This window comes from Fistularia commersonii, chromosome 1 (assembly GCF_037954325.1).
Source record: "Fistularia commersonii isolate RoL2024-O1a breed Wild chromosome 1, RoL_Fcom_v1.0, whole genome shotgun sequence".
Taxonomy (NCBI): Eukaryota; Metazoa; Chordata; class Actinopteri; order Syngnathiformes; family Fistulariidae; genus Fistularia; species Fistularia commersonii.
The window spans coordinates 5434558-5458774 of NC_141284.1; the positions used below are offsets into that span (position 1 = coordinate 5434558).

Sequence of the window (24217 nt, forward strand, 5' to 3'; positions counted from 1 at the left end):
TTTTTCTCGTGCTAAAAAGTACAAGACTTTTGGGCAAAAACTCAAAAATGGATTAAAGACAAATATCCACCATCACCAATTTCTTTCTCAACAGACGATATAACATTCGGTTTACTTTTAAGCAACAAAAGACATGAACACTGTGTCACTGTTATTTTAGGTCTTGCCAAGGTCTTCATACACTAAAACAGAATGCAAAAACTTCCCCCCAATTTTACGTTCTTTGTAAACGACTTTAAATTATACAAAAAAAAATCCTTAAAACTTATGGAAAAATCCAAAAATCAAAAAATATACAGTCTTATGACTGATATTCCCTCAGATCCACCGAGTTAAAATACATATTGTATTCCTTGCAATTTTTTATTGTTATAATTAATGTTACTATTTTAATTATTAATTTTTCCTCTTATTTCGAGAATTAAACATTTCTCACAGACCTTTAATCCTGTTTACCCTTACAGTTAATTGATTGCATACGAAATGAATGCCCTTATGTTTCCTCATGCCTGTTTATATCATTGACATTCCATTCTATTTAGCCATGTTTGTTTCTTCATGTGTTTTGTCTGTTTATATATCTGTTTATGTGCTCAATAAAAAAATTATCAAAAAAATACATGATTTGAGTGGTGTCCATTTGAAAATAACCCCAATGAAAATTGTGCCTTGCCTGTAAACAGTTCTCAGCTACATCAGGGGTTACACTAATGATATCCGGACAATATTTATTCATGGTCATAACTTTAAACCTGAACATACTTTTTTAACACATTTTACTATGTGTTACTTGGTGTAAAAGTTCAATAAATATTGTGTCAGACCATGCAGCATCACTCACAGACACACAGAAATGATAACGGATAATAATTTTAAAAAAAAAGTATCTTTATCAGGAACTAACACTTTACAGACATACAACAAAACCTGCATCAAACAGGAGCAAACCCTTTAACAACTGATAAACAGACAATAGTAAATAGCAACCTGTCAATCACAGGGTCATATACAGACACATCCAACCATTCACCCTGTCATTCACACCTACAGACTTACCAACCTACTGACCGTAAGAGAAGATGGAGAATCTGGATAGAACTCAGGCAGGAGAACATGGAGAACCCAGGCAAGTAGGTGGAACCAGATTATGAAGAGTCTTGGAAGTGAAAAGCAGAATCACGACAAATTGCGGTGTCAATGCAATATTTACCAGGGAACGGGACGGAGTTGGATTAAATAAGTATGATGTTCTGGATTTTTTTTTTTTTTTTTTTAAAGATTTAAATCAGGCAAAGTATCCCCAAAGGAAGACATTGACCACCAGTAGAATCAGGGCATTGATATTGCAGACGTTTCTCCAAAGTGGCTCCTCCTTCAGGGAGATCAGTTTATTGTTGTCCACTACTGGAGTTGGAGCTCCAGTGCCAGAACCACTCAGACCGCAGACCCACAGAGCAGCCCTCCACCACCAGGACACTGGCACATGCTCAGACTGGGCATCAGGTTTGGAGTTCACCGGCGCCGCAGTCACCTGGGGATCTCCTGGGTCAACCCCAGGTCCCCGGCTGTGTCTGGACCACCAGGTCAGCCCGAGAAGCTGGACCAGACCAGAAAGGAGGAGGAGGAGGAGGAGGAACCCATATCAGAGGATCAATCTTACCAACAACTTCAAAACTGCTATCGGTCACTCGTATAGAATCGACTTTTCATTCACCGCCATGAACTCCATTAAAAGAAACTCGAACTGGTGCGAGATGCCACACACCTGTTCTTCAGGTATCGGGTCGGTGGCCAGGCTGACAGCGGCGGTGATCAGGCAGGTGAGAGCCAGCAGGATCAGAGCGAAGTACAGGTAGTGGACGTCGGCCAAAACAGCAGGCCGATGATCGGGTTCACCGCAGGAGGGAACCTTGTAGGAGAACTCCAGAGCCATCCGGGCAATACCCACTACCAGTCCGATCATCAGACCCCAGAAGGCACCCTGAGACACACACAAACACACACGTGAAATCACAATTCTATGTAACTGTGCGTTTTAATATGAGCCTATAAAATGTGTGTCTACAACTGATGCGTGCTACCAGACCCTCCAAATAACCTTTGCATTTCAATAGGGCTTCACTTCTTATCAACAGACCGTAAAAATCTCCACTGAATTAAGTGAAGGATGTTGTTGTTGGATAATGATAAAATAACACCATATTTGTTCTGCTCTTTTAGCTGTGCAGGCCACCTAAGGACCTCCTTCGTTAGCACTGAGGTGGGAGGTTGCATTCTGTAACTTCCTGGCTGGAAAAACACACAAATAGTGTTTTTATTGAAACAAGCTAAAAGGCTGAATTGTAATTTCTAAGACTGAAAACCGGAGATGCAAAGAGGGGGTTAACAGATGGCAAAAGTTGCAAATTTTTCAACACTGATTAAGCAGAAAGTCTCTGGCAGATAAGTAAAGACTAGTTCAAGGACCGTGGAAAAGTTAAAATCTAGCGCTACCTTGGCTTGACGGTTTGTGTATTTACATATTTATAATTTAGTGAGGGAAGGAAACAACATGTAGATACAAGTGGATATGGTCATTTTGTGTGTGCGTGTGTGTGTGTGTGTCTCCAACCTGCTCATTTGCACGTGGCCAGAAGATGGCCATCAGGAAGACGGCGGTGATGGGCGGTGCCAGAAAGCTTGTCACCGACTGGACGTAGTCAAACAGCTGCCCGCTGTTGGCTGTCTGGATGACAGGGATCCAGAGGATACTGAGACACACCAGGATCAGGATGAAGACCCTGGAAACACAACAGGCGAACCACACGTACAAACACACACACATATGCAGTCAAAGGGTGACTTTCAAAACAAAGTCACAATTTTCCAACGAAAATTGAATCTATGATTAAACATTTCATATCCCCTATGAAAACTTTGATATTGATATTTGTTGGTTTGAAAATAAATACATAAACAAATCAGACAAATTGGCTCGTATTACTTTAAAATGTAATTATTTTTTATATTTGAGTATTTGACGGGTCTTCACCTGAAATCCAACCATTCACACTCTCATTCACACCAACAGACAATTTAAAGTCTTCATCAACCCTCTGTTAATGGACTGTCAGGGGAAGAATTGTTCTAGAATTTAAAATCTTGTGTTCCCTCTCATTTGTTTGTTTTGTGTTCTGCAGCTCATCATCCTCCCTCACCCCGTCCATACCTCCCGATTATCACCAGCTCCATCTCCGAGGCGTGGGGCCGGGCCTTGTGGTAGAGGTCCAAGGTGAAAATGGTGGCGCTGCTGTTGAAGATCGATGTGAGGGATGACATGAGGGCGGCGATCATCACAGCCAGCATCAGGCCGCGGACGCCTGCAAGGAGGTTGAGGAAGGAGCACGTCGAAGAAAAACAATCAAAGCATGTTTTTTTGTAACAGAGTTGAAGGAAACAGTGTGTGCATGTGCGTGTGTGTGTGTGTGTGTTTGTAACCTAAAAAACATCAAGGTTGAAGCTTAGACATAGTCTAAAGTGCATCAATGGAAAACACTGCTAAACAATCTAAACACACACACACACACACACATATTGCATCTTACAATTGTATCTTACAATTCTCTATTTATTCTCATAGGTGCTGTTAAATCATAAATCTGGTGCTTGTCTTAACATTGTGTATTTAAATGTGTGCCTGTGTGGATGTGTGTGTGTGTGTGTGTGTGTGTGTGTGTGTGTCTGCGCATGACTCACCCACAGGCATGAGCTCCACCACGAGTTTAGGGTAAGCGATGTTGGAGCATCCAACTGAGGCCCCACACACACGCTGACACACATCCGGATCCACACAACCTACCTCGTCTACACACTCACACACACACACACACACACACACAGTGGGAGAGAATTAATAGAACATCAGTCTTACAATTATGGAAGGATAAATTGAACAGCTGGTGTGATTTGGGGATCTGTGTGTGTGAAGACCACTGGGTTATTCAGTGTTTCTGTATGTCTGTGTATGTATGTGTGTGTGTGTGTGTGTGTGTGTGTGAGTGTGTGTGTGTATTCAATTCTCTCTGTTAAATTCGAAGAGGCTAAACCCAGATCACGCTGTAGCTCTGCTTCCTCAGGAAAAGAAGAAAACAAACAAAAAAAAAAACATCCTGTTTGAAAAGTCATAGCCGAATATCATGAAGCAGTGTTTTGGTTGCCAAGGCAATGGCACTAGCAACCAATCAGGAGAGATGGGGCGTGGTTACCTGGGAGTGAGAGAATAACCCATTTTTATTCAATCAGAGTCCCTCAGACGATGTTCTGTTCCAGCTCTAAGAGAAAAACACTACTGCTACGGTTCCCCCAGAAGTAATCAGTAATAAATCATTAGTTAATAATTAGTTAATGTCTAAGAGTCCCATCTTAAGGATTGCTTGATGTATCATTTGGAACCTGATGAGCCATCAAATGAGGAAACCTTCTTACTAATGAGGCGATATTTCAGATGTGGATTAGTAGATGAAACTGCCCGTGTCTGCAGCACAGCGTTCTAGAGAGAGGTCGCTTGATTTTGATGCATGCTAGGAAAAGGCTAATGAGACAGAAGGGACAGAAGGGAACCAACCAGGGAACAGGGCTCTGCTGATCATTCCCGGCATGACGATGAAGAACATGGGCAGCAGCTTGAGGTAACCCCCCAGGATGCTGCCGCCTTTGGCGTGAGACAAGGACTTGGCCGACAGAGACCTCTGGACTATCACCTGAGCGCGCACGAATTACAAATACAAGATCAGGACATAAAGAAATAATACATCATTTGTGCTGAGACACACTTATTCACACACTGGCAATGCAGTGGGTTGCAGAGGATTTCACATCCCTGGTCACAATCAGAATTAAAATTATATATTTATTTATTCATCTTTCATTTATTTGTTTTTGAGCCTTGATTAGTTTTCATAAAACTGCAAACATTTTCATGAAAATGAAAGGAAATTACATATCCCCGATTTTGTTATAGTTTTAATTTGAATTGAATACAGTTTGATTGGATGTAATTTGATTTAATTTAGATGAACTTATTTTTCTATTCCAGTTCAACCAAGACATTTCCCAGATGGAAATCTTGAATATGTGTTTTTGTTATCTGCATTTTTTAAAAATGAAGGGCAACAATTTCATTTTTATTTTATTTTATATTATTCCTCAAGGATTCCAGTGTGGTGACACAAAACTACAAAACTACATGGACCCACCTGGTCGGCGCACCAGACCCAGGTGGCCAGCACAGTCAGGCCAAAGATCAGGCCGGGCCACGGCAGGTCCGCGGACTGCGCGTCCCGCAGCATGTGGAAGGCGTCACTGCGGGGTAGATGGCAGCTGCTGTTCGCCACCGTGGCGGCGGGGATGGCGGCCGGGTAGCGCTCCAACAGGCCGTTGTACCAGCCCACCTCCGAAAAGGCTGGTGGAAAAGATACAGAAATGAAATGAAAGAAATATTAAAAATGTTTGCACATACACACACACACAAATGTTTTAAGTGACAGTCTTATCTGTTCTCTCAAATAAGAATGAAATACAGATATGAAAAGTAAAATAAATGAAAAAAGGAATCACTAAAAAGATAAAGAATTTAAATGAAAGAAAATTTTAAAATGTTTGTAAAATACTAAATTGCAAAATATGTATGAATAAAATGGAAAACGGTGATAGATAGATAGATAGATAGATAGATAGATAGATAGATAGATAGATAGATAGATAGATAGATAGATAGATAGATAGATAGATAGATAGATAGATAGATAGATAGATAGATAGATAGATAGATAGATAGATAGATAGATAGATAGATAGATAGATAGATAGATAGATAGATAGATAGATAGATAGATAGATAGATAGATAGATAGATAGATAGATAGATAGATAGATAGATAGATAGATAGATAGATAGATAGATAGATAGATAGATAGATAGATAGATAGATAGATAGATAGATAGATAGATAGATAGATAGATAGATAGATAGATAGATAGATAGATAGATAGATAGATAGATAGATAGATAGATAGATAGATAGATAGATAGATAGATAGATAGATAGATAGATAGATAGATAGATAGATAGATAGATAGATAGATAGATAGATAGATAGATAGATAGATAGATAGATAGATAGATGTGTTTACCTATAAACATTAAGACAAAGGCTCCTCCAACCATTATTACAGTCTGTAGCGCATCAGTGTAGATCACAGCAGCCAGGCCACCTACACACACACACACACACACACACACACACACACACACACACACACACACACACACACACACACACACACACACACACACACACACACACACACACACACACACACACACACACACACACACACACACACACCTCTCTCAGATTGATCTATGATATTCCCACAGCGGGGGGAAATTGTAGCCAATCAGCCTTTGTCCTGCTTGTGTGTGTGTGTCTCCATGCGCACACCTGTGACAGTGTACGCAGCAGTGACCAGCAGCAAGATACCAGTGGACAGATAGAGATCCCACCCAAGTGCAATCTGGATGAACAAGGCCCCCGAAAAGATATCCGTCTGGGGCACACGCACACACACACACACAGGCACAGAGTGAGTACAGGTCACACACATGCTGTGTCGGTGTGCAGTGACCATGTGTGCGTCGTACCGATATCTTGGTAAAGATGTAGAGGATGAGTGACAGGACCGACATGTAAATACGGATCCTCTGGCCTCCAAAGCGTTTGCACAGGTACTCGGGCATCGTCAGCACGCCGGCGGAGATGTAGACCGGGATGAAGATCCAGCCGAGGGCCACCAGCACCCATGTTGCCTACTCTCACACACACACACACACACACACACACACACACACACACACACACACACATCTTCATTAAAGATGAAGTTTTCATCCATCGATAGATCGAATGAGTCATGCACTGCTATGCATTATCGACGGCTGGAGCCAATCCTAGTTGTCAGTGGAGCAAGGGGCGGGGTTTAACCTGGACTGAGCACCTGTCAATCATATTGAGACGTCCAATCACTCACCTTCTCTGTCACACCTTTCTACAAACCTACTGACTGTTTTTCGAGTGAGGGAAGAATGGAACTATGGAGAGAACCCAGGCGGGAAAGTTTCATTTTCAGCAATGAAACTTTGCATGAAATTAAAAAGGAAAAAAAGGTTAAAAATCTGCTACTTACATTCCACTCGAACCCTCCGACGGCGAGGCCCCCCACCGCTCCGGTTCCAGCCAGCCCGATGAACAGCCCGCTGCCAACATTACTGGACATCAGAGAGGCTCCGATCTGCGGACGCGTGCTGCGTTAGCACACTTGCCTGGCAACGCAAAGGTCTACCCATTCATTACACATAGCTGAAAAGTACAATTCACGCATTTTTATGTTTAGCACTAAAATGCTACGTCAATACTTCACTGTGTTTAACATCAACATCAGTGCATTAAAACTGTTCCCATCCATATTCTTTATTTTACAACCCCCATCAGTTTGTTGCATCTCCATGATGTCTGATGTCAGGACCCGTCCCGTTCTCCGCCAGGTTCTGGTGTTGACAGTCAAGGGTTCTGTACTCACAGGCCACCAGGTCATGGACCGTCCGGCCAGGAAGTACCCGCCCACCGTGCTGCCATTGGCTCGGACCGATGCCTGAGGAGGAGACGGCGATCCAGGTCGGTCTTTTTTGCAACCCAACCCTGGACGTGCATTGTCTTAGCAGCAGCCCCACAATAATAAATTTTTTTAGTTTTTGTTTTTTGATATCAATTTGAATTCAATAATTATTACATTTGATGAATTAAAAAATCATCCCAATTGTTTGTAAATGCGTAAAAAATTAAAAGTGTTATAAATAAAAAATATATAGACAACTTTTGTACCAGAACGTATCATGTATTGGGCTATGATGATGATTATCATTATGATCATTAATAATAATAAGCCCATTTCACATTCATTTCAATTTAAATAGTGTTGCTTTATTTTCTACTTCATTAATGTTATTAATGCTTCATTTTATTTTATTTTTTAACAGATTCTTTTCCAAACATTTTTACACTTGTTGGCAAATGTACATTATAAATATTCTATTCAAAAAAATAAAGCCCCTGTGATTTGGCTCTGACTTGATAAGATCAGTGAAAAATAACCGTTTAAAAAAATTAATAAATCTCCTGAAAATATATTAAAAACGTATTCTACTTAGAGACAGCGAGATACAATTCCACAATAAGTAGCAATATAAAAAATTGTTATTAAATCCTTTCTCACACCTATACTAGTTCTGTATACTTTTATAAACCATATGTAAATATATCTGTTGGGGTTTTTTGTTGGGTGAAAAAAGAGGTCTCACCCAGATTCCCACCGCCAAGACAATAATCAAATAGACGACCACCACCGCGATGTCGGCGGCTTCCAGCGCTCCCCGACGGGGGGCCACCGCAGTGGTGAAGGGGGGGCTGCTGCCTGCAAAACACAAGGTTTTTCACTGGTGGTGGCTGGGGTGGGGTGCTGCTGGTGGTAATGGCCAACATTCATTCGACCCTCATCTCCGTGGCTCCATCGTGGCGGCATTGGGGCAGGAAATGAGGTTTAATCGGCAAAGGTCAGCTGTCAATCCATTTACCCTCTCATTCACAACTATAGATAATTTAGAGTCGTCACTGAAGCTATTGATTGTTTTTTGGATTGTGGGAGGAGGACGGAGAATCTGGAGAGAACTCAGGCAGGAGAACAAGTGCAGGAGAACACGGAGAACCCGCACAGAGAAAGATAGAGAGAAAGAGAACCCAGCTGACTCACATATTCCACATTCAGCGAGGAATAAATAAAACAAATATTGGCGACGTCCCTGACACTTGCACTCTGTTTACAAGGCGTCAGAAAACTTCCTGATTGGCACTCGGGCGGGTTCCTGAGCAGACCTTCCGCCTCCCGAGGACGAAGGTCGGATCATCTCACGGCAGCTTTTTCAGAAAAACAAACACGTCGCACACACACAACTCAATTTAACGAGTCGGCATCCGTTTAATCTCATTTGTGCTGTTGGAAATTCAATCCATCATAACCGGATGTTTGGAAAAGGCTTTCATCTTTGTATCGATCCTTTCATCAGTCAATCTGGACACAGTCCATCATAGTTATTCTAGAAGCAGAAGAAGTATTTCCTCATCAGGAGGGAAACCGAGTGTCAGTTTGGCAGCTACATTTTTTTTTAGCACAGGAAATGGGATTACGGATTATCATCTGAAAAGTCAGTGAAAGATGAACTGGATCAGAGGGTGAAATAGGAGTATTCTTGTCCTGTCACTGCCCTGTCCTCCTCTCGTCCAAGTGAAGCTGCTGTGCAGCGACAACCTCCGAAAAACCAAGTCCAGTAACCACGACGATATTTGACGACGACTGACCTGGACGACCGAGAACCTTCACACATACACGCTACGTGAGTTTGTCCTAATCCAGGAGGGATTCCTTTCATTCCCACTGTATATATAGAGCTTTCCCACTTTACACTGGATTTACATTCACTAATTCACACTAATGGTGGCAGAGCTGCAATGCAAGGCGCCAACCAGACCAACTAGAGAACCGGGGGATCTCTAGTTGGGGATAGATTGGCACGCAGCCCGGTGGAGCCAGCGAATTGAACCTTAAATTGGAGGGATGTCCGCTCTACCAACTAAACCACAACCGCTCCCAGTTAAAGGCTGACAAGTGATTACCGGGACACGAGCCTCCGGAGGAAAGAAGGGTCTGACCTGTGCTGGCGGAAGGGGTTGTCATTGTTGCGTTGGGGTCAAGGGTGCTCCCCCCCTCGTCGGTCAAACTGTCCGGACGCCGTCGCACTGTTGGTGAAATGACCGTGGGAAGAGGGAGGGGAAGAATGTGAACCTGGTGGGATTATTCATTAATCTGCGTGTTATCAACACAGTCAAAGATTAATGATGAACTGTCACCCCCCCAAACATACACACACACAGACAACACTCATCTGACCTCCAAACAAATTAGTCACATTAGTAAATTTTTTTTCTTTTTCTATGACTCTACATTTATTTTTAATGTATGCATTCATGTATAGATTTCCGGTTAAATTTAATTAAATCTTATTTAATGTTTTTTACTGTAAAAATAACATTTTCTAAAATTGAGTGTCCCTTATCGGCAAATGTAACTGATGTTTTCAGATGAAATTTCATCTTACATTCTTTAATGAGATTTTTTCTGCTCGTTCCCCAATTCTCCTTTCTTAACCGGGAACAAAATTGCAATTTGTTGACATTCAATGATTTAAGCAGAACATATAAATGAAACTAAAAAAAAAAAAAGTAGTGCTTTGACAAGCAGATGTTAAGAATTTCATTCTTCAAAGAGAACCACTGTCATGACAGCACCGTTTCAGCATTTTGTTTGGCTTTTACAATAGTGTGCCGTATTGTGGGGCTTTCACGTGCCTTATTTATCTGCATAGGCATGAAACTGTCACGATGTGCTGGGGCGGACTCGAGCAGGGAACCACACTTCGGGACAGAGATGGGTGGAAAGCGCTTTTATTCGGTTGAAGTTGCAGACTGGACTGGACGGGTTGCAGACTGGCCGAGATGCGGACAGAACGGCAGAAGCTGGGCCTTGACTGGACGGGTTGCAGACTGGACGGGACGGGTTGCAGACTGGACGGGACGGGTTGCAGACTGGACGGGACGGCAGAGGCTGGGCCTCAACCGTACGGATTGCAGACGGGGCGGGCCCCAGGCAGGGTGGCAGACTGAACAGTACGGGATGCAGACAGGACGAGTTGCAGACAGAACGGCAGAGGCTGGGCCTCAACAGTACGGGTTGCGGGAGGGAACCGAGGTCACGCCGGCCAACTGGGCCCGGCCGTGACTCGGGAAGGGGACAGAGGTCACGCCGGCCAACTCGGCCCGGCCGTGACTCGGGAAGGGAACAGAGGTCACGCCGGCCGTCTTGGGGCCCGGCCGTGACTCGGGAAGGGAACAGAGGTCACGCCGGCCGTCTGGGTCCGGCCGTGACTCGGGAAGGGAACAGAGGTCACGCCGGCCGTCTGGGCCCGGCCGTGACTCGGGAAGGGAAAGGAGGTCCTACCTGGGGTCCGGTCATAGCAGGGGTGAGGTCCGGGTTGGCAGGGGTGAGGTCCGGGTCATGGCAGGGTCCCACAGTAATCCATGAAGACCACAGTCCCCCGGCGCCAGGCAGAGAGTGCCGCTGCCCTTTATAGGGATCTCGATTAGCGGCATCTGCTGCAGCTGGCGCAGATTACAACGGGGATCAGCTGTGAACCCTGACATGAAACCATAGATATTGTATTTATACGGCACAATATCATTTTTAGTTTATGCAGCCTCAGGGCGGCACGGGCAAGTGTCCCCCAAGCCCGGATACATGCAGAGGATTGCGTCAGGAAGGGGAACCGGCATAAAACTTTTGCCAAAACCAAACATGGGAATCAAACCTAATGATCTCATACCGGATTGGTCGAGGCCCGGGTTAACAATGAAGGTGGGCCTAGAGGCGGGGTTAAACCGAGACGGATCAGCTGTCAATCATCTAGAAACATCCAACGGGGAACATATACTATCCCCACTAGCTGTGAGGCAACAGTGCTAACTACTACAACATTATGACAAAGTTTCAGTTTTCAAGCTGAAATCACAAGAGCTGACGCAGGGTTTGTTTTTTTGGTTCATCCACAATAAGTTTATTAATCAACTCTTAATTTACAACACGTAAAAGTTTACAGACATCTCCCTCCTTATAGTTTCGGCGGTCCTGTGAGCCTCCATCCCTCCATCTTGCCAACTTTGGTGAAGAAGGCTAGTGTTCCCAGACCCAAGCAAGCCGATGTGCCAGTTAAAATGCTGTGGGCTGGGGGGGGGGACAGTCACAAACAAACACACACCATCATCATCATTATTATCATCACAGAGGCAAAACAATTAGTTACCCCCCCCCTTCCCCACTAGGCCACCAAATACTCACTCCTGGCTCCCACAAAGGCCCCTGAGGCACAACCGCCGATAAAATAGTTGAGGGGTTCATCTGGTGCTTCGCGCGCCTGAGCGCTGAGACACGTCGCCATGCCAAAGATGGCCCCCATGGTAGCTGGAAAAAACACGACATATAACAATTAGCATGTATACCAGGTAAACATGAGCTCAGCGGTTCCAAGGCTTTATGGGAAATACTCCATCTGCGGAATGATAAAAGAAGATCCATGTCTTTGTCATGCTAGAGACCACACTCGCAGCTTATGAATTTAACATTATGAGCATTAACTGAAAGAGTTGGTACTCTTCCTCCACTCGAAAACAAGTGCCTTACAGTTTGACTGCTTGTCGTCTGGCATTTAAGACACAAAGAGGAACTATTTTTCTTTGCTTTTACAAGAATCATGATCATGAAGTTATGGTTGTTACACTTGACTTTCAGATTTGTTAATTTCAATAATGGTTTCAACAGTGAACCCCCTACTGTCCAAGGCCAGTGAGACATCCATGCGCCCAGCAGCCAGACAGGAGAGCAGCTTTGTCGGTTAGAAAGATTTCACATGGAAGCCATCATCGGACTGATTTCAAAATCCACAGTTGGACCTTGAAAACCAACACCACATATCATGGTCATAGGGTTGCAAGGTGGCTGGAGTAAGAGGTGGGTTTACCCACCACGAGTCAATCACAGGGACACATACAGACACCTGACCTGACTCGCTTTGTCAGTCACACATTCAGATACATTAAAGGCATGAATAAACTTTCTGACTGTTTTGGGACTGGGGAGCGAAATGTTTTCTTTATATTAGACATACTGATACTGGTGTCACAACCCATATTCAATATTTCAAAATAGTTGATGTTCCCTTGAGAATGTGAACAGAACAAACTGAGCAGATATTAGACTTATAGATAGTACTGCTGTGTTAAATTTACACATAGGCTGCAAATACTGATAGTTAAAGAAAAGATCTATGAACAAACTGATATCAGCTGATAAAAGTTTGATGTAAAATATGACGCTGTAGGTATGAAAACCTTGAACTTTGACAACATGTTAATGTGAATATTCACCCATTGTCACGGTTGCGGTGGTTGCCCTCTGTAAGGCCACCATTGCGGACTCAGGCTGGAACGCGACAATGTGATAGGCTGAACCGACCAGGCCTGAAAACACACAAATATGGATCAGAAACCAATTAGTGGAACAAATAGTAAACGTCTAATTTCCTGCCAATCTTTAAGTATCACTGGCTATTTGCTGGTCAGTTCTTGAAAAATTCTCTCTGCAAATTCATACCAAATTTGTTTTCTGCTTTAAGTAACTTGAAAGCTTCAGAACAAAGGGGAATATTTTTTTCATATCAACACTCTGCAGTTAATCATCTAAAACATCTTTGAGAACCTAAGTGAAAAAACATGCAGTTACCTGAAACGTTAGCAAGGAATGAGTACAAGAAGTATGATTAAGAGCAATTAAGTATGCTTCAGCAACATTAGCGCAACAAATTACATACAAGTTTTCTTGTGTGTGTTCATTCATTATATGGACCCTGTTAGCTCTTGTTCCACTGTCATAAATCTCAGATGCCGTAAACTATGGACGCAAAGCAGATTGACACTAATAAAGCTTTCTATAAGCTGTCAATCTTGATTGAACTTATAAAGTCTAAACAAAACAAAATAATAAACAAAGAAACATGGCTAAATCAAATCGCACATCAGTGACATTTTGCTGACAAGAGGAAACATAAAGAATCTTATTTTGCATACAATGAAATAAACAAGAGTAGAGTAGTATGGGAAAATCATGTACAATTTCAGAATCAAACATAAAAAAAAAGAAACTGAAATGGAAAGGGGAATACAATATATATTTAGCTTAATGGGTCCAAGGCAATATCATTCATAAAGATATATTTTTGGACTTTTGTTTTTTTCAAACGTTTTAAAGATGATTTATACAATTGAACATTGTTTTTAAAGAAGGTAAAATGGGGCGTCATTTTTGCATTCTGTTTTTATGTACAAAGAACCTGGCCAAACATAAAATAATATTGGCACAGAGTTCATGTCTTTCGTTTTATAAAAGACAACCAAATGTTATGTCATCTCTTGAGAGAGAAACTGGTTAAGATGGAAATTTTTCTTAAATCCATTAAGTTTAAGCCCTAAAACCATGTTCTTTTTCACATTAGAAAAATATATGGTTTGTGGTTTCAACATCTTCTTCACAAAATGTACAAATATCATCTTCAATATGAAAAAGAAAGCTTGATAATTATTTAGATGGTTATTTAGATGTTATTCATAATTCAAAAGTGCATCTCTTTTGCCTTAGGGGGTATAGGTAGAGTAAAACGAAACCTTAATAATTATTTAGATAGGTATTTTGATGTTCATAATTCAAAAGTGCATCTCATTAGCCTTAGGGGGTATAGGTTGAGTAGGATACACAGTTCTCAGTTTTGCAATCAATTTTTTATCTTTTTTTTTAAATACCTATTTTACTCAGACGCCCAGGGAATACATTCTCGGTAAAACAATTTATATTAAAATAGTAGCTGCATTTCCATTCAGAATTGACATTTTCTGGAGTGATGGCGAAGGCCATTGTGGTTGTATGGTTTGGTGTGTCATTATGTTTTAGGGAAGATATACAAATTCTCGGGCCAGTTACTTCATGAATTCTAATATGGGACGGTTACAGTTGGGTTTAGTAAAGAGGCTTCCTCAGTGCGACTGAATTATATTCAGCGTTATATCAACGTTTCGACTTTTGGGGGAGAAGGAAAAGGCTCATGTTTGTTTGTAAAGTCGCGTTTATGTGTTTAAGATTCGTGAACAGACTAACAGGGTTGGTTTAACCGAGGCGCTCAGACCCGAGGCTAGCGGGTTAGCTTAAAGTTGTTAGCACTAGCAGAAACAGCAGGATGTCGCGTCACGGGCGCCAATCCGGATCTAACCTCCAAAATACGAAACGACTTCGTGTGAAAGCGGTTTTTACCCAAAGCTGTGGCGAGTTTGGTCGTGATCCATGTTTTTTGCACGCAGTCTTGGCCCTCAGGTATGTCCCAGTAACCCATTCCGTCAGCGACGAAGGACACTGACTTTGAGCTGTGTTCTCGCGAGAACCGCGTGGCTCCGTCCGGGCAAATGTTGACAAATGTTATAGCTCATTAATGCCACCTAGTGGAAAGGAGGATGACAAAAATGTCAACAAATACTTGTTTATTTTGATAGGATCCTGCAAACAACAAATCAATCGAAAAACCTCCCCTTTAGATATCACTCCCTCTTTCTCTCTCTCTCTCTCTCTCTCTCTCTCTCTCACACACACACACACACACACACACACACACACACACATATACACACATATATATATACAAAATTTTATATTATATACATACATATATATATATTAGCAAGTCACGAATGTTGGGGTTTATGTTGACGCTTGTTTTCTGTGCAATTTATGGGGTTGCTGGGAATTTTGTGGGTGTGGTTTGGGGTGCAAGAAATTCTGTCTTTTTTTTTTACCTGGAGTTGAACGGGAACAGTTAGTTGTATTGCAGGCTTCTGTGGTGTGGCTGTGGCCAACAACAGCTATGGCTTATTAAGTGGACGTTTTACCATCAACCAGGTGTTTTCCTTGACTAAAACGCTACAATATATATAAATATATATATATATATATATGTGTGTGTGTGTGTATATATGTATATAAATATATATATATACATAAGTGTGGTCGGACAGAAAAGGCAGGAAGAACGAGAGGAGGAAGGACGGGACCGAAGCAGGTCTCACCTCATCTTCCTGCTGCTGCCCAAAAAACCCCATTCAAACCCCAGCTCAGTCCCCCAGCTATTGGAAGATGGATGCTAGAATTGGAGCTGCCAGGCAGGAGGTCTCAAGGAAGACCAAAGAGAAGATTTATGGATGGAGCGAGAGAGGATATGAAGGTGGTTGGTGTGAGAGAGGAGGATCTAGAGAATAGGGTTAGATGGAGAAAGTTGATTCGCTGTGGTGACCTCTGAAAGGAAAAGCTGAAAGGAAATGAAGAAGAGGTTTGATTGACAGCTAATGCCGACTGAATGAGAATCATGTTGATATTTGATAAACCAATCAACTTCCCTCCACCGACCTCACAACACACACACATTGTGCAGACTTTTGGTACACAGGCTTTATTGGCACACAGTCCTTTGAACAGCAGAGAGCGCACTTTTACAGACGTAGCGCCACACAGGACGGAAGAGGGAAACAGCAGGGTCAGCTGGCTGTAAATCTGCTGGATTAACCGTAAGAACAGGGACATAACAAGAACCTGGAACTCACTCAAGAGGACAAAGATGAAGATGAAGGTGGTGGAGAAAGCACATCAGAAGCCACCAAAGGGCGACCAAGGTTGACATCGAAAGAGCAAAGAGCAAAAAAATCACCCTTTTTTTGTTGCATTTATATCATGTATTAATTGCAGTTTAATAATTGATTAAAGACAGACATGTGAAAGTCAGGAGAGATAAAATTCAAAAGCAGTGCTTAAGATCAACCCATTTATAGAATTATTCACTTGTTGTATGTTTGCGGTTGCTATTTCCAGTTGTTTTCTCTTCACTATCTCTTTGATCCTCACTAATATTTTAAAAGCTGAGGGGGTTTGAATATTGGAGTTGAAATCAGGGATGAAACTGCAGTCCCTGAATGGGCTTCTGGGTGCAGACACTAGGGGGCCTGTGGCTGAGGCTCCTCGGGCTCCTCCAGGTTTTCCAGAAACTCCTGGATATCCTGCCATCCTGGGGTCCTCCCTCGTTCCACAAGCTTCCTCAGGGTTGAAATGCTGCTCTTACGGTAGAAGGACTGGATGGGGATCTTTGCCGCCATCTGATGGTACCGGATGGACTTCTTTGTTTCCCGTCGCTCATAGAACAAGTACTTTGCGTACTGGTTGTAAACCACTTGCAACTCAGCAGGCTCCAGCTTCTTCTGGATCAGCTCCTGGTAGATCTGTTCAGCCTTGGGCATGTTGCCAGAGTTGGCGTAGATGTTTGCCAGATTTATTTTCTTGACCATACAGGAGTGGGGGTAAAGGGAAATGACCTCCTTGTGGAGGAGCACTGCTCTATCCACCTTGCTCGGGCTGAGGCGAGACTCCCTCCTGAAGACGATCCTCCAGTAGTAGCAAAGGGCAGCGCATCTCTTCAGGTACCGTTCATCTGGATGGTTTCTCAGAGCCTCCTCTGCCAGGTCAATGGCTTCATCCAGGAGCTCTAGGTTTCTGTAAACTCTCAGCAGGGGTTTCAAACCGCCGTAGCTGCTGACTGGGTTCTCCAGGACCCTGGCCACCATCTCCAGGGCTTCATCCTTCACATCCTCCCCTTGTTCTCCCCGTAGCTTGATGTTTTCCACAGCTATGCGTATGTTCTCTGGATCCAGCTCAAGAGCTCTTCTCAGTTTCTCCACGATGTCTGGATCCAGTGGTCCATCACAATGCTTTTTGCTTTTCAGTAACAGTATTGCCTGGCTGCTGAGAAACTCCGGCATGCCAGGCTGCATTTCCAAAGCTCTATCGAAGTATTTGATGGCCTGAAGTTGCTTCTCTGGACCAAACTTCATCAGGTTCCAAGCCTTTTCGGCACAGATCTCGGGATGAAGCTCACCCTCAGTTGGCGGAGGGTATCTGTCCAGCAGGGTGGCGACCATGGACAGGTACTCCTGACTCTCCTCCTCCTGACCCTGTTGGTGGTGCAGCCAGGCCAGGTTGCCATAGTTGACTATCAGCCAGGGGCCGTCCTTTGAGCCGCGCCCGGCCTGGCGGAAGCCCTCGGCAGCCTTGCTGAAGAATTCGTGGGCGTCGTCATGTTGGCCAAGCCGGTAATGGATGTACCCCTGCAGGTTTTTGATGTGACCCAGCCAGCTGTTCCCCTCTTCAGTGCCGATATCCTCCAGGTTTTCCAGGCGACGTCTATAACTTGCAGGAGAGGAGTCCAGGTCCCAGGTGAAGTGGCACTCAAGGTCCTCCAGCTTGGGACTCGGGGTCGACTGGTTCTGGGTGGCACTGATGAGAAAAAAAAGAAAAAACACAAGGTGTCAATGACCACTAGGGCGGCGCTGGGGGATCCTGGACTTGGGAGGTTCCCCTTTCAGCAGAAGAGAACAAAGAGGAGGAGGAAAAGGAGGAGGGTAGAACCAACAGCATACTGAACAAACCAAATAATCCAATTCTAAGCATAATCATGTACAGATGTTTGTGGAAACCAGAGCCCGCCTACCCAATGTGGAGCCCGACAGCAGATTTTATATGGCACTGCCCCACCCCATCTGCCGTTTTACAAACTCTTACCCTTACTTAAGATATCAAATTTCATCGTTTTCGCCATCGTCTTTAAATTGGCCATTGTTTTACATTTGAATACATGTGAAATATTACATTTTAAGAGGTAATAGCAATAACTAGTTTTAATCTCAACCAGAATCATTTTAATCTCCATATGTACAGTCAACACAAGAGTGTGACACAGTATGACATCACTATAAAATATCATTTAAAAGAAGTGATTTCAATCCAAGGCAAGACACTGGTGTGGCAATGCGTGTGTGTGTGTGTGTGTGTGTGTGTGTGTGACAGACAGGAAAGAGTGATATCAAGGAACAAAGTAGAAAATTAAGGGAGGCAGGGAAGGAATTCGGGAAGGAGAGGAAGAGGAAAAGGTCTGCAGAAAAAGGTAAGGAGGCAAGGAAAAAGTGAAGGATGGAATAGAGGAGGGAAGGAGAGGAAAAGGGAAATGCAGGGAGATGGAAAGCAGGAAGAATGAGAGAGGAAGATAAGATAAGAGAGGAGGAAGGAGCTGTAACAGAAACAGGTCTAACCTCATCCTTCTGCTGCTTCCGGTCGTCTGCCCGTCCGCGCACCCGCGACAATTTATCTAAGAGGGGTGGGGGGGTTACGTTTATGTTTTTGGAGAAACGAAACCGAAACTCGGGAAGGTGTTCGCGCGCATGCGCAGATGCACACATACACATTGGGGCCTTCTTTAAGGTGTGGTTACGCAGACTACAATAATAATATTGTTATTACTGTAACTGAGGGTTAATGAAAATCCCCTACAACTACAATCCCCAACTACAAAATGACAAATTCGGAGACTCCACTTGCTCCCGTCTTTATTTTTCTTCCGTCTCACACCATCAGTGCCCAGAAACACCCACATACCACACTTTTGCTCTCTTTTAAGGCTTCAAATCCATCAGGATGTCACAGTTGTATTCTAATAAAGGACCTGCTATTATTACACGTTTATTGACTAGATCAAAAATTATGTGACATGCATTTTAAAATAAAAGCGTCTTAAAAGCTCAAGCTGGTCCCTGGATGAAGGTGATAAAGTATGAGAAAAGGTGTTGAAAAAGGATTAAGTTAAATTAATATTTATTATATATCTATCTACGTATATGTTGCACATTATTTATTATTTTAATACTAATTTGGGGTAAATGTGTTGGCATTACATTTGTCATGCTTTGCAATCAGCACATACCACCCAACTGACTTACAATCCAACAGAAATGGCCGTTTTGAAACAACTACTTTCCTGTGTGATTTCCATCCATTGCTGGTATTTCAGGGGGTGTCTATTTATTTTGTTACACATCACTCAATCAGCACACACTGACCGATTGAATTGGATCAAAAATGCAAAAATGTTCGACTGACAGGATATGCTGACTGCTTGAGAATCATGTTGGTCCTCGATAGACCTATCTACTTCCCTCCACATTCTTTGCAACACACACACACACACAGACACACGCATACAACACAATGTGCAGACTTTTGGTGCACATGCTTTAGAATAGAATGGAACTTTATTAATTTCAAAGGAAATTCTTCTGCTGGAAAGCTCCAACATTACATATATATATATATATTCACTCACAAAGTTTATTGGTATAAAGTCCTAGGAACAGCAGAGGGCGCACTTTTGCAAAGGAAACACTGGCAAGAAAAAAACTCTCTTTTTTTGTTGCCTTTATAGCATGTATTAATTGTAGGTTATAAGTGATTAATACAGTTATGTTAAAGTCAGTAAAGATAAAATTCAAAAGCAGTACTTAAGAACAACCCAATCATAGAATTATTCATCCTTTTCTTGTTCACTTGTTGTATGGTTGCGGTTGCTATTTCCAGTTGTTTTCTCTTCGCTGTCTCTTTGATCCTCATTAATATTTTAAAAGCTGAGGGGGTTTGAATATTGGAGCTGAAATCAGGGATGAAACTGCAGTCCCTGCATGGGCTTCTGGGTGCAGACACTAGGGGGCCTGTGGCTGAGGCTCCTCGGGCTCCTCCAGGTTTTTCAGAAACTCCTGGATATCCTGCCATCCTGGGGTCCTCCCTCGTTCCACGAGCTTCCTCAGCGTGTAAATGCTGTTCTTACGGTGGAAGGACTGGATGGGGATCTTTGCCGCCATCTGATGGTACCGGATGGACTCCTCAGACTTCTCTAACTTGAAGTACAAGTACTTTGCGTACTGGTTGTAAACCACTTGCAACTCAGCAGGCTTCATCTCCTCCTTGATCAGCTCCTGGTAGATCTGTTCAGCCCTGCGCATGTAGACGGATTTGGCGTAGATGTTTGCTAGATTTTTTTTCTCGTCCAGACAGGAGTGGGGGTAAAGGGAAATGACCTCCTTGTGGAGGAGCACTGCTCTATCCACCTGGATCGGGCTGAGGCAAGACTCCTTCCTGGAGACGATCCACCAGTTGTAGCAAAGGGCAGCGCATCTCTTCAGGTAGCGTTCATCTGGATGGTTTCTCAGAGCCTCCTCTGCCAGATTGATGGCTTCATCCAGGGGCTTCAGTTTTTTGTAAATTTTCAGCAGGGGTTTCAAACCGCCGTAGCTGCTGACCGGGTTCTCCAAGACCCTGGCGGCCATCTCCTGGGCTTCATCCTTCACATCCTCCCCTTGATCTCCCCGCAGCTTGATGTATTCCACAGCCATGCGTGTGTTCTCTGGATCCAGCTCTACAACTCTTCTCAGTTTCTCCACGATGTCTGGGTTCAGCCGTTTATCAATATACTTTTTCCTTTTCAGTAACACCATTACCTGGCTGCTGAGGCAGTCCGGCAGGTCGGGTTGCATCTCCAAAGCTCTCTCGAAGTATTCGATGGCCTGAAGTTGTTTTTCCGGACCACGCATCATCAGGTTCCAAGCCTTTTCGGCACAGATCTCAGGATGAAGCTCACCCTCAGTTGGTGGAGGGTATCTGTCCAGCAGGGTGGCGACCATGGACAGGTACTCCTGACTCTCCTCTTCCTGACCCTGGTGGTGGTGCAGCCAGGCCAGGTTGCCATAGTTGACTATCAGCCAGGGGCCGTCCTCTGAGCCGCGCCCAGCCCGGCGGAAGCCCTCGGCAGCCTCGCTGAAAAATTGGTGGGCGTCGTCATGGTGACCTAGCTGGTAGTGGATGTACCCCTGCAGGTTTTTGATGTGACCCAGCCAGCTGTTCCCCTCTTCAGTGCCAATATCCTCCAGGTATTCCAGGCGACGTCGATAACTTTCAGGGGAGGAGTCCAGGTCCCAGGTGAAGTGGCACTCAAGGTTCTCCAGCTTGGGACTCGGGGTCGATGGGTTCTGGGTGGCACTGATGAGAAAAAAATCACAAGGCAGAAGGTGTCAATGACCACCAGGGCGGCACTGTGGGATCTAGGAGTTGGGAGGTTCCCCTTTCAGAAGAGGAGGACCAGGATGAGGAGGGTAGAACCAACAGCGTACTGAACAAACCAAAGAATCCAAATCCAAGCATGATCATGTACAGAAACCAGAGACCGCCCAAATTAATGCGGAGCCCTAGAGCAGATTTTATTTGGCACTACCCCCCCACCTGCCATTTTATATACACAAACAAAAGATAGAGAATAGAACTTTATTAATCCCCAAGGATATTCTTTTGCCCCTCCTTGGGCTGCCACGTGGTGAAGGGGCTTGTGCATCCATTGATCATTGCAGCTATTTTTTCGGGGGCTTTATGTCCCTGGAGCGTCACCCAAGGCAAACAGTTCCCCAGTGAGGGACCAGAAAAAGCGTGACTCAGAAGACCTCATCAAGAACAGCATAACTGGACCCCCGACTCAGTGCCTGTACGTTGGGGTTCAAGACTGCGGACAAGAGGGTGTGACCTAAGGAAGGCACACACACAGGAAAATAAGTGTTTTCAATCCAAGGCAAGAAGGCAGGGAAGGAACTCGGGAAGGGGACAAAGAGGAGAGGGGTGTGCAGGAACAAGGTAAGGAGGCAGGGAAGAAAGGAAAGACGGAAAAAAGGAGGGGGAAAGGGGAACTGTACCGAGAAAGAAAGGCAAGAAGAGTGACAGGGGAGGATAAGTGAGAAGAAAGGAGCTGTGACAGAAACAGGTCTAACCTCATCCTCCTGCGGCTTCTGGTCATCTGCCAGTCTGCGCACCAGCGACAATTTATATAAGAGGGAGAGAGGTGGAGGGTAAGTTTATATTTTGAGAGAAACAAAACCAAAACTCGGAATGATGTATGTGTCACGAGGCGCTGGGGCGGACTCGAGCAGGGAACCACACTTCAGAGCAGAGATGGATGGTTGAAAGCGCTTTTATTGGGTTGACACGGCAGGGCAGGTTGCAGACGGGACGGGTTGCAGACGGGACTGCAGAGGCTGGGTCTCACCGGGACGGGTTGCAGACGGGACAGGACGGGGCTGGTTGCAGACGGGACAGGTTGCAGACGGGACAGGATGCAGGGTCTCACCAGGACGGGTTGCAGACGGAGCTGGTTGCAGACTGGTCGGGTTGCGGGAGGGTACAGAGGTCACACCGGCCGACTGGGTTCGGTCGTGGCAAGGAATGGGGTCCGGTCGTGGCAGGGCTCTGCGAGCCACAATGGGAGGAATGAGGTCCGGTCATGGGAGGGGTGAGGTCCGGTCATGGGAGGGGTGAGGTCCGGTCGTAGCAGGGCTCTCGCGAGCCACAATGGCAGGGATGGGGACCGGTCCTGGCAGGGCTTCACAGTGGTCTGTGAGGGCCACGATCCCCCGGCACCAGGCAGAGCGTGCCGCTGCCCTTTATAGGGATCTTGGTTAGCGGCATCTGCTGCAGCTGGCGCCAATTACGATAGGGATCAGGTGTGAACCCTGACAGTATGCGTGCACACATGCACACATTTTCTTCTATAAGGTGTGGTTGTTCAGACTTCAACAATAAAATTGGTATTACTGCGAGGGAGGGGAGATTTTACACAAAATTGCCCCAAATGCCCCGCCTCTGGCCCAATGACAGCTGGGATCGGCATCCGGATGAATTCTAGAAAAGGTTCCCCCACAGCTCTGAGTGCAGGATAAGCTGCAGACACTGGATGAGTGGACGGTGTGTTGGAGTTACACTCGTCATGCATTAGCAATCAGCGCACAACACCCGACTCAATCAATAATGCAAAAATGTTTGATTGACAGCTAGTGCCAACTTCTTTAGAATCATGTTGGTACCTGATAGACAGATGTAAGGAATAGTAAGGAAGTTGAAAATAAAGGGAGGCAGGGAATGAACGGAAGGGGGAAAAAAAAGGAGACGGGTCTAGAGAAAAAAATGTAAGGAGACAATGAAGAAGGGAAGGGTGGAAGAGGAGGGATGAGAGGAAAAGGGAGCTGCAGGGAGATGGAAAGCAGGAAGAATGAGGAAGATAAGAGAGGAGGAAGGAGCTCTGACAGAAACGGCTCTCATTCTCCTGTTATATCTGAGGGGTTGGGTAAGTTTACACTTCTGGAGAAACAAAACTGGTGTAAGGTGTGGTGATGCAGATGACAATAATAACATCAGTATTACCCTGGCGGTCATCTCCTGGGCTTCATCTTTCGCATCCTCCCCTTGTTCTCCCCGCATCTTGATGCATTCCACAGCTATGCGTGGATTCAGGTCTACAGCTCTTCTCAGTTTCTCCACGATGTCTTCATCACAATGCTTTTGCTTTTCAGTAACGGTACCACTGGTACTGACGACATACAGGGTACCAGTGGAAATTGGGCTACTGTGGGTCGAAGAATAAGAAGAAGAGGAGGAGTGCGTGTTCGCAATCAGAGAGAGAGGAGGGAAGGAAAGAGCCTGGGACTGAGAATAGGGACTTTGAATATCAGGACTAT

At 44.4% G+C, this 24217-nt stretch overlaps 4 protein-coding genes across 4 annotated transcripts; all 4 read right to left on the reverse strand.

Annotated features, from left to right (window-relative positions):
- Positions 1-1254: 1254 nt before the first annotated feature.
- On the reverse strand, positions 1255-9881 carry slc5a9 (solute carrier family 5 member 9). Its single transcript, XM_086145270.1, has 14 exons — positions 9803-9881; positions 8398-8510; positions 7620-7691; positions 7227-7331; positions 6685-6849; positions 6485-6590; positions 6174-6254; positions 5235-5440; positions 4604-4739; positions 3736-3843; positions 3209-3359; positions 2612-2780; positions 1766-1981; positions 1255-1597 (listed from the first exon to the last, which is right to left on the reverse strand). Exons 1-14 carry the CDS (start codon positions 9825-9827, stop codon positions 1286-1288), a joined length of 1965 nt encoding a protein of 654 aa, XP_086001396.1. The 5' UTR covers positions 9828-9881; the 3' UTR covers positions 1255-1285.
- Positions 9882-11731: 1850 nt separating this feature from the next.
- On the reverse strand, positions 11732-15219 carry ndufa11 (NADH:ubiquinone oxidoreductase subunit A11). Its single transcript, XM_086145639.1, has 4 exons — positions 15060-15219; positions 13127-13219; positions 12042-12164; positions 11732-11927 (listed from the first exon to the last, which is right to left on the reverse strand). The coding sequence occupies exons 1-4, from the start codon at positions 15136-15138 to the stop codon at positions 11815-11817; spliced, it is 408 nt and encodes a 135-aa protein (XP_086001765.1). The 5' UTR covers positions 15139-15219; the 3' UTR covers positions 11732-11814.
- Positions 15220-16226: 1007 nt separating this feature from the next.
- On the reverse strand, positions 16227-19029 carry LOC147237224 (antiviral innate immune response effector IFIT1-like). Its single transcript, XM_086145627.1, has 2 exons — positions 18929-19029; positions 16227-18116 (listed from the first exon to the last, which is right to left on the reverse strand). Exons 1-2 carry the CDS (start codon positions 18931-18933, stop codon positions 16784-16786), a joined length of 1338 nt encoding a protein of 445 aa, XP_086001753.1. The 5' UTR covers positions 18934-19029; the 3' UTR covers positions 16227-16783.
- Positions 19030-20067: 1038 nt separating this feature from the next.
- On the reverse strand, positions 20068-23960 carry LOC147237225 (antiviral innate immune response effector IFIT1-like). The gene is made up of 3 exons (XM_086166593.1): positions 23904-23960; positions 22834-22952; positions 20068-21701 (listed from the first exon to the last, which is right to left on the reverse strand). Exons 1-3 carry the CDS (start codon positions 23958-23960, stop codon positions 20369-20371), a joined length of 1509 nt encoding a protein of 502 aa, XP_086022719.1. The 3' UTR covers positions 20068-20368.
- Between the last annotated feature and the right edge of the window lie 257 nt (positions 23961-24217).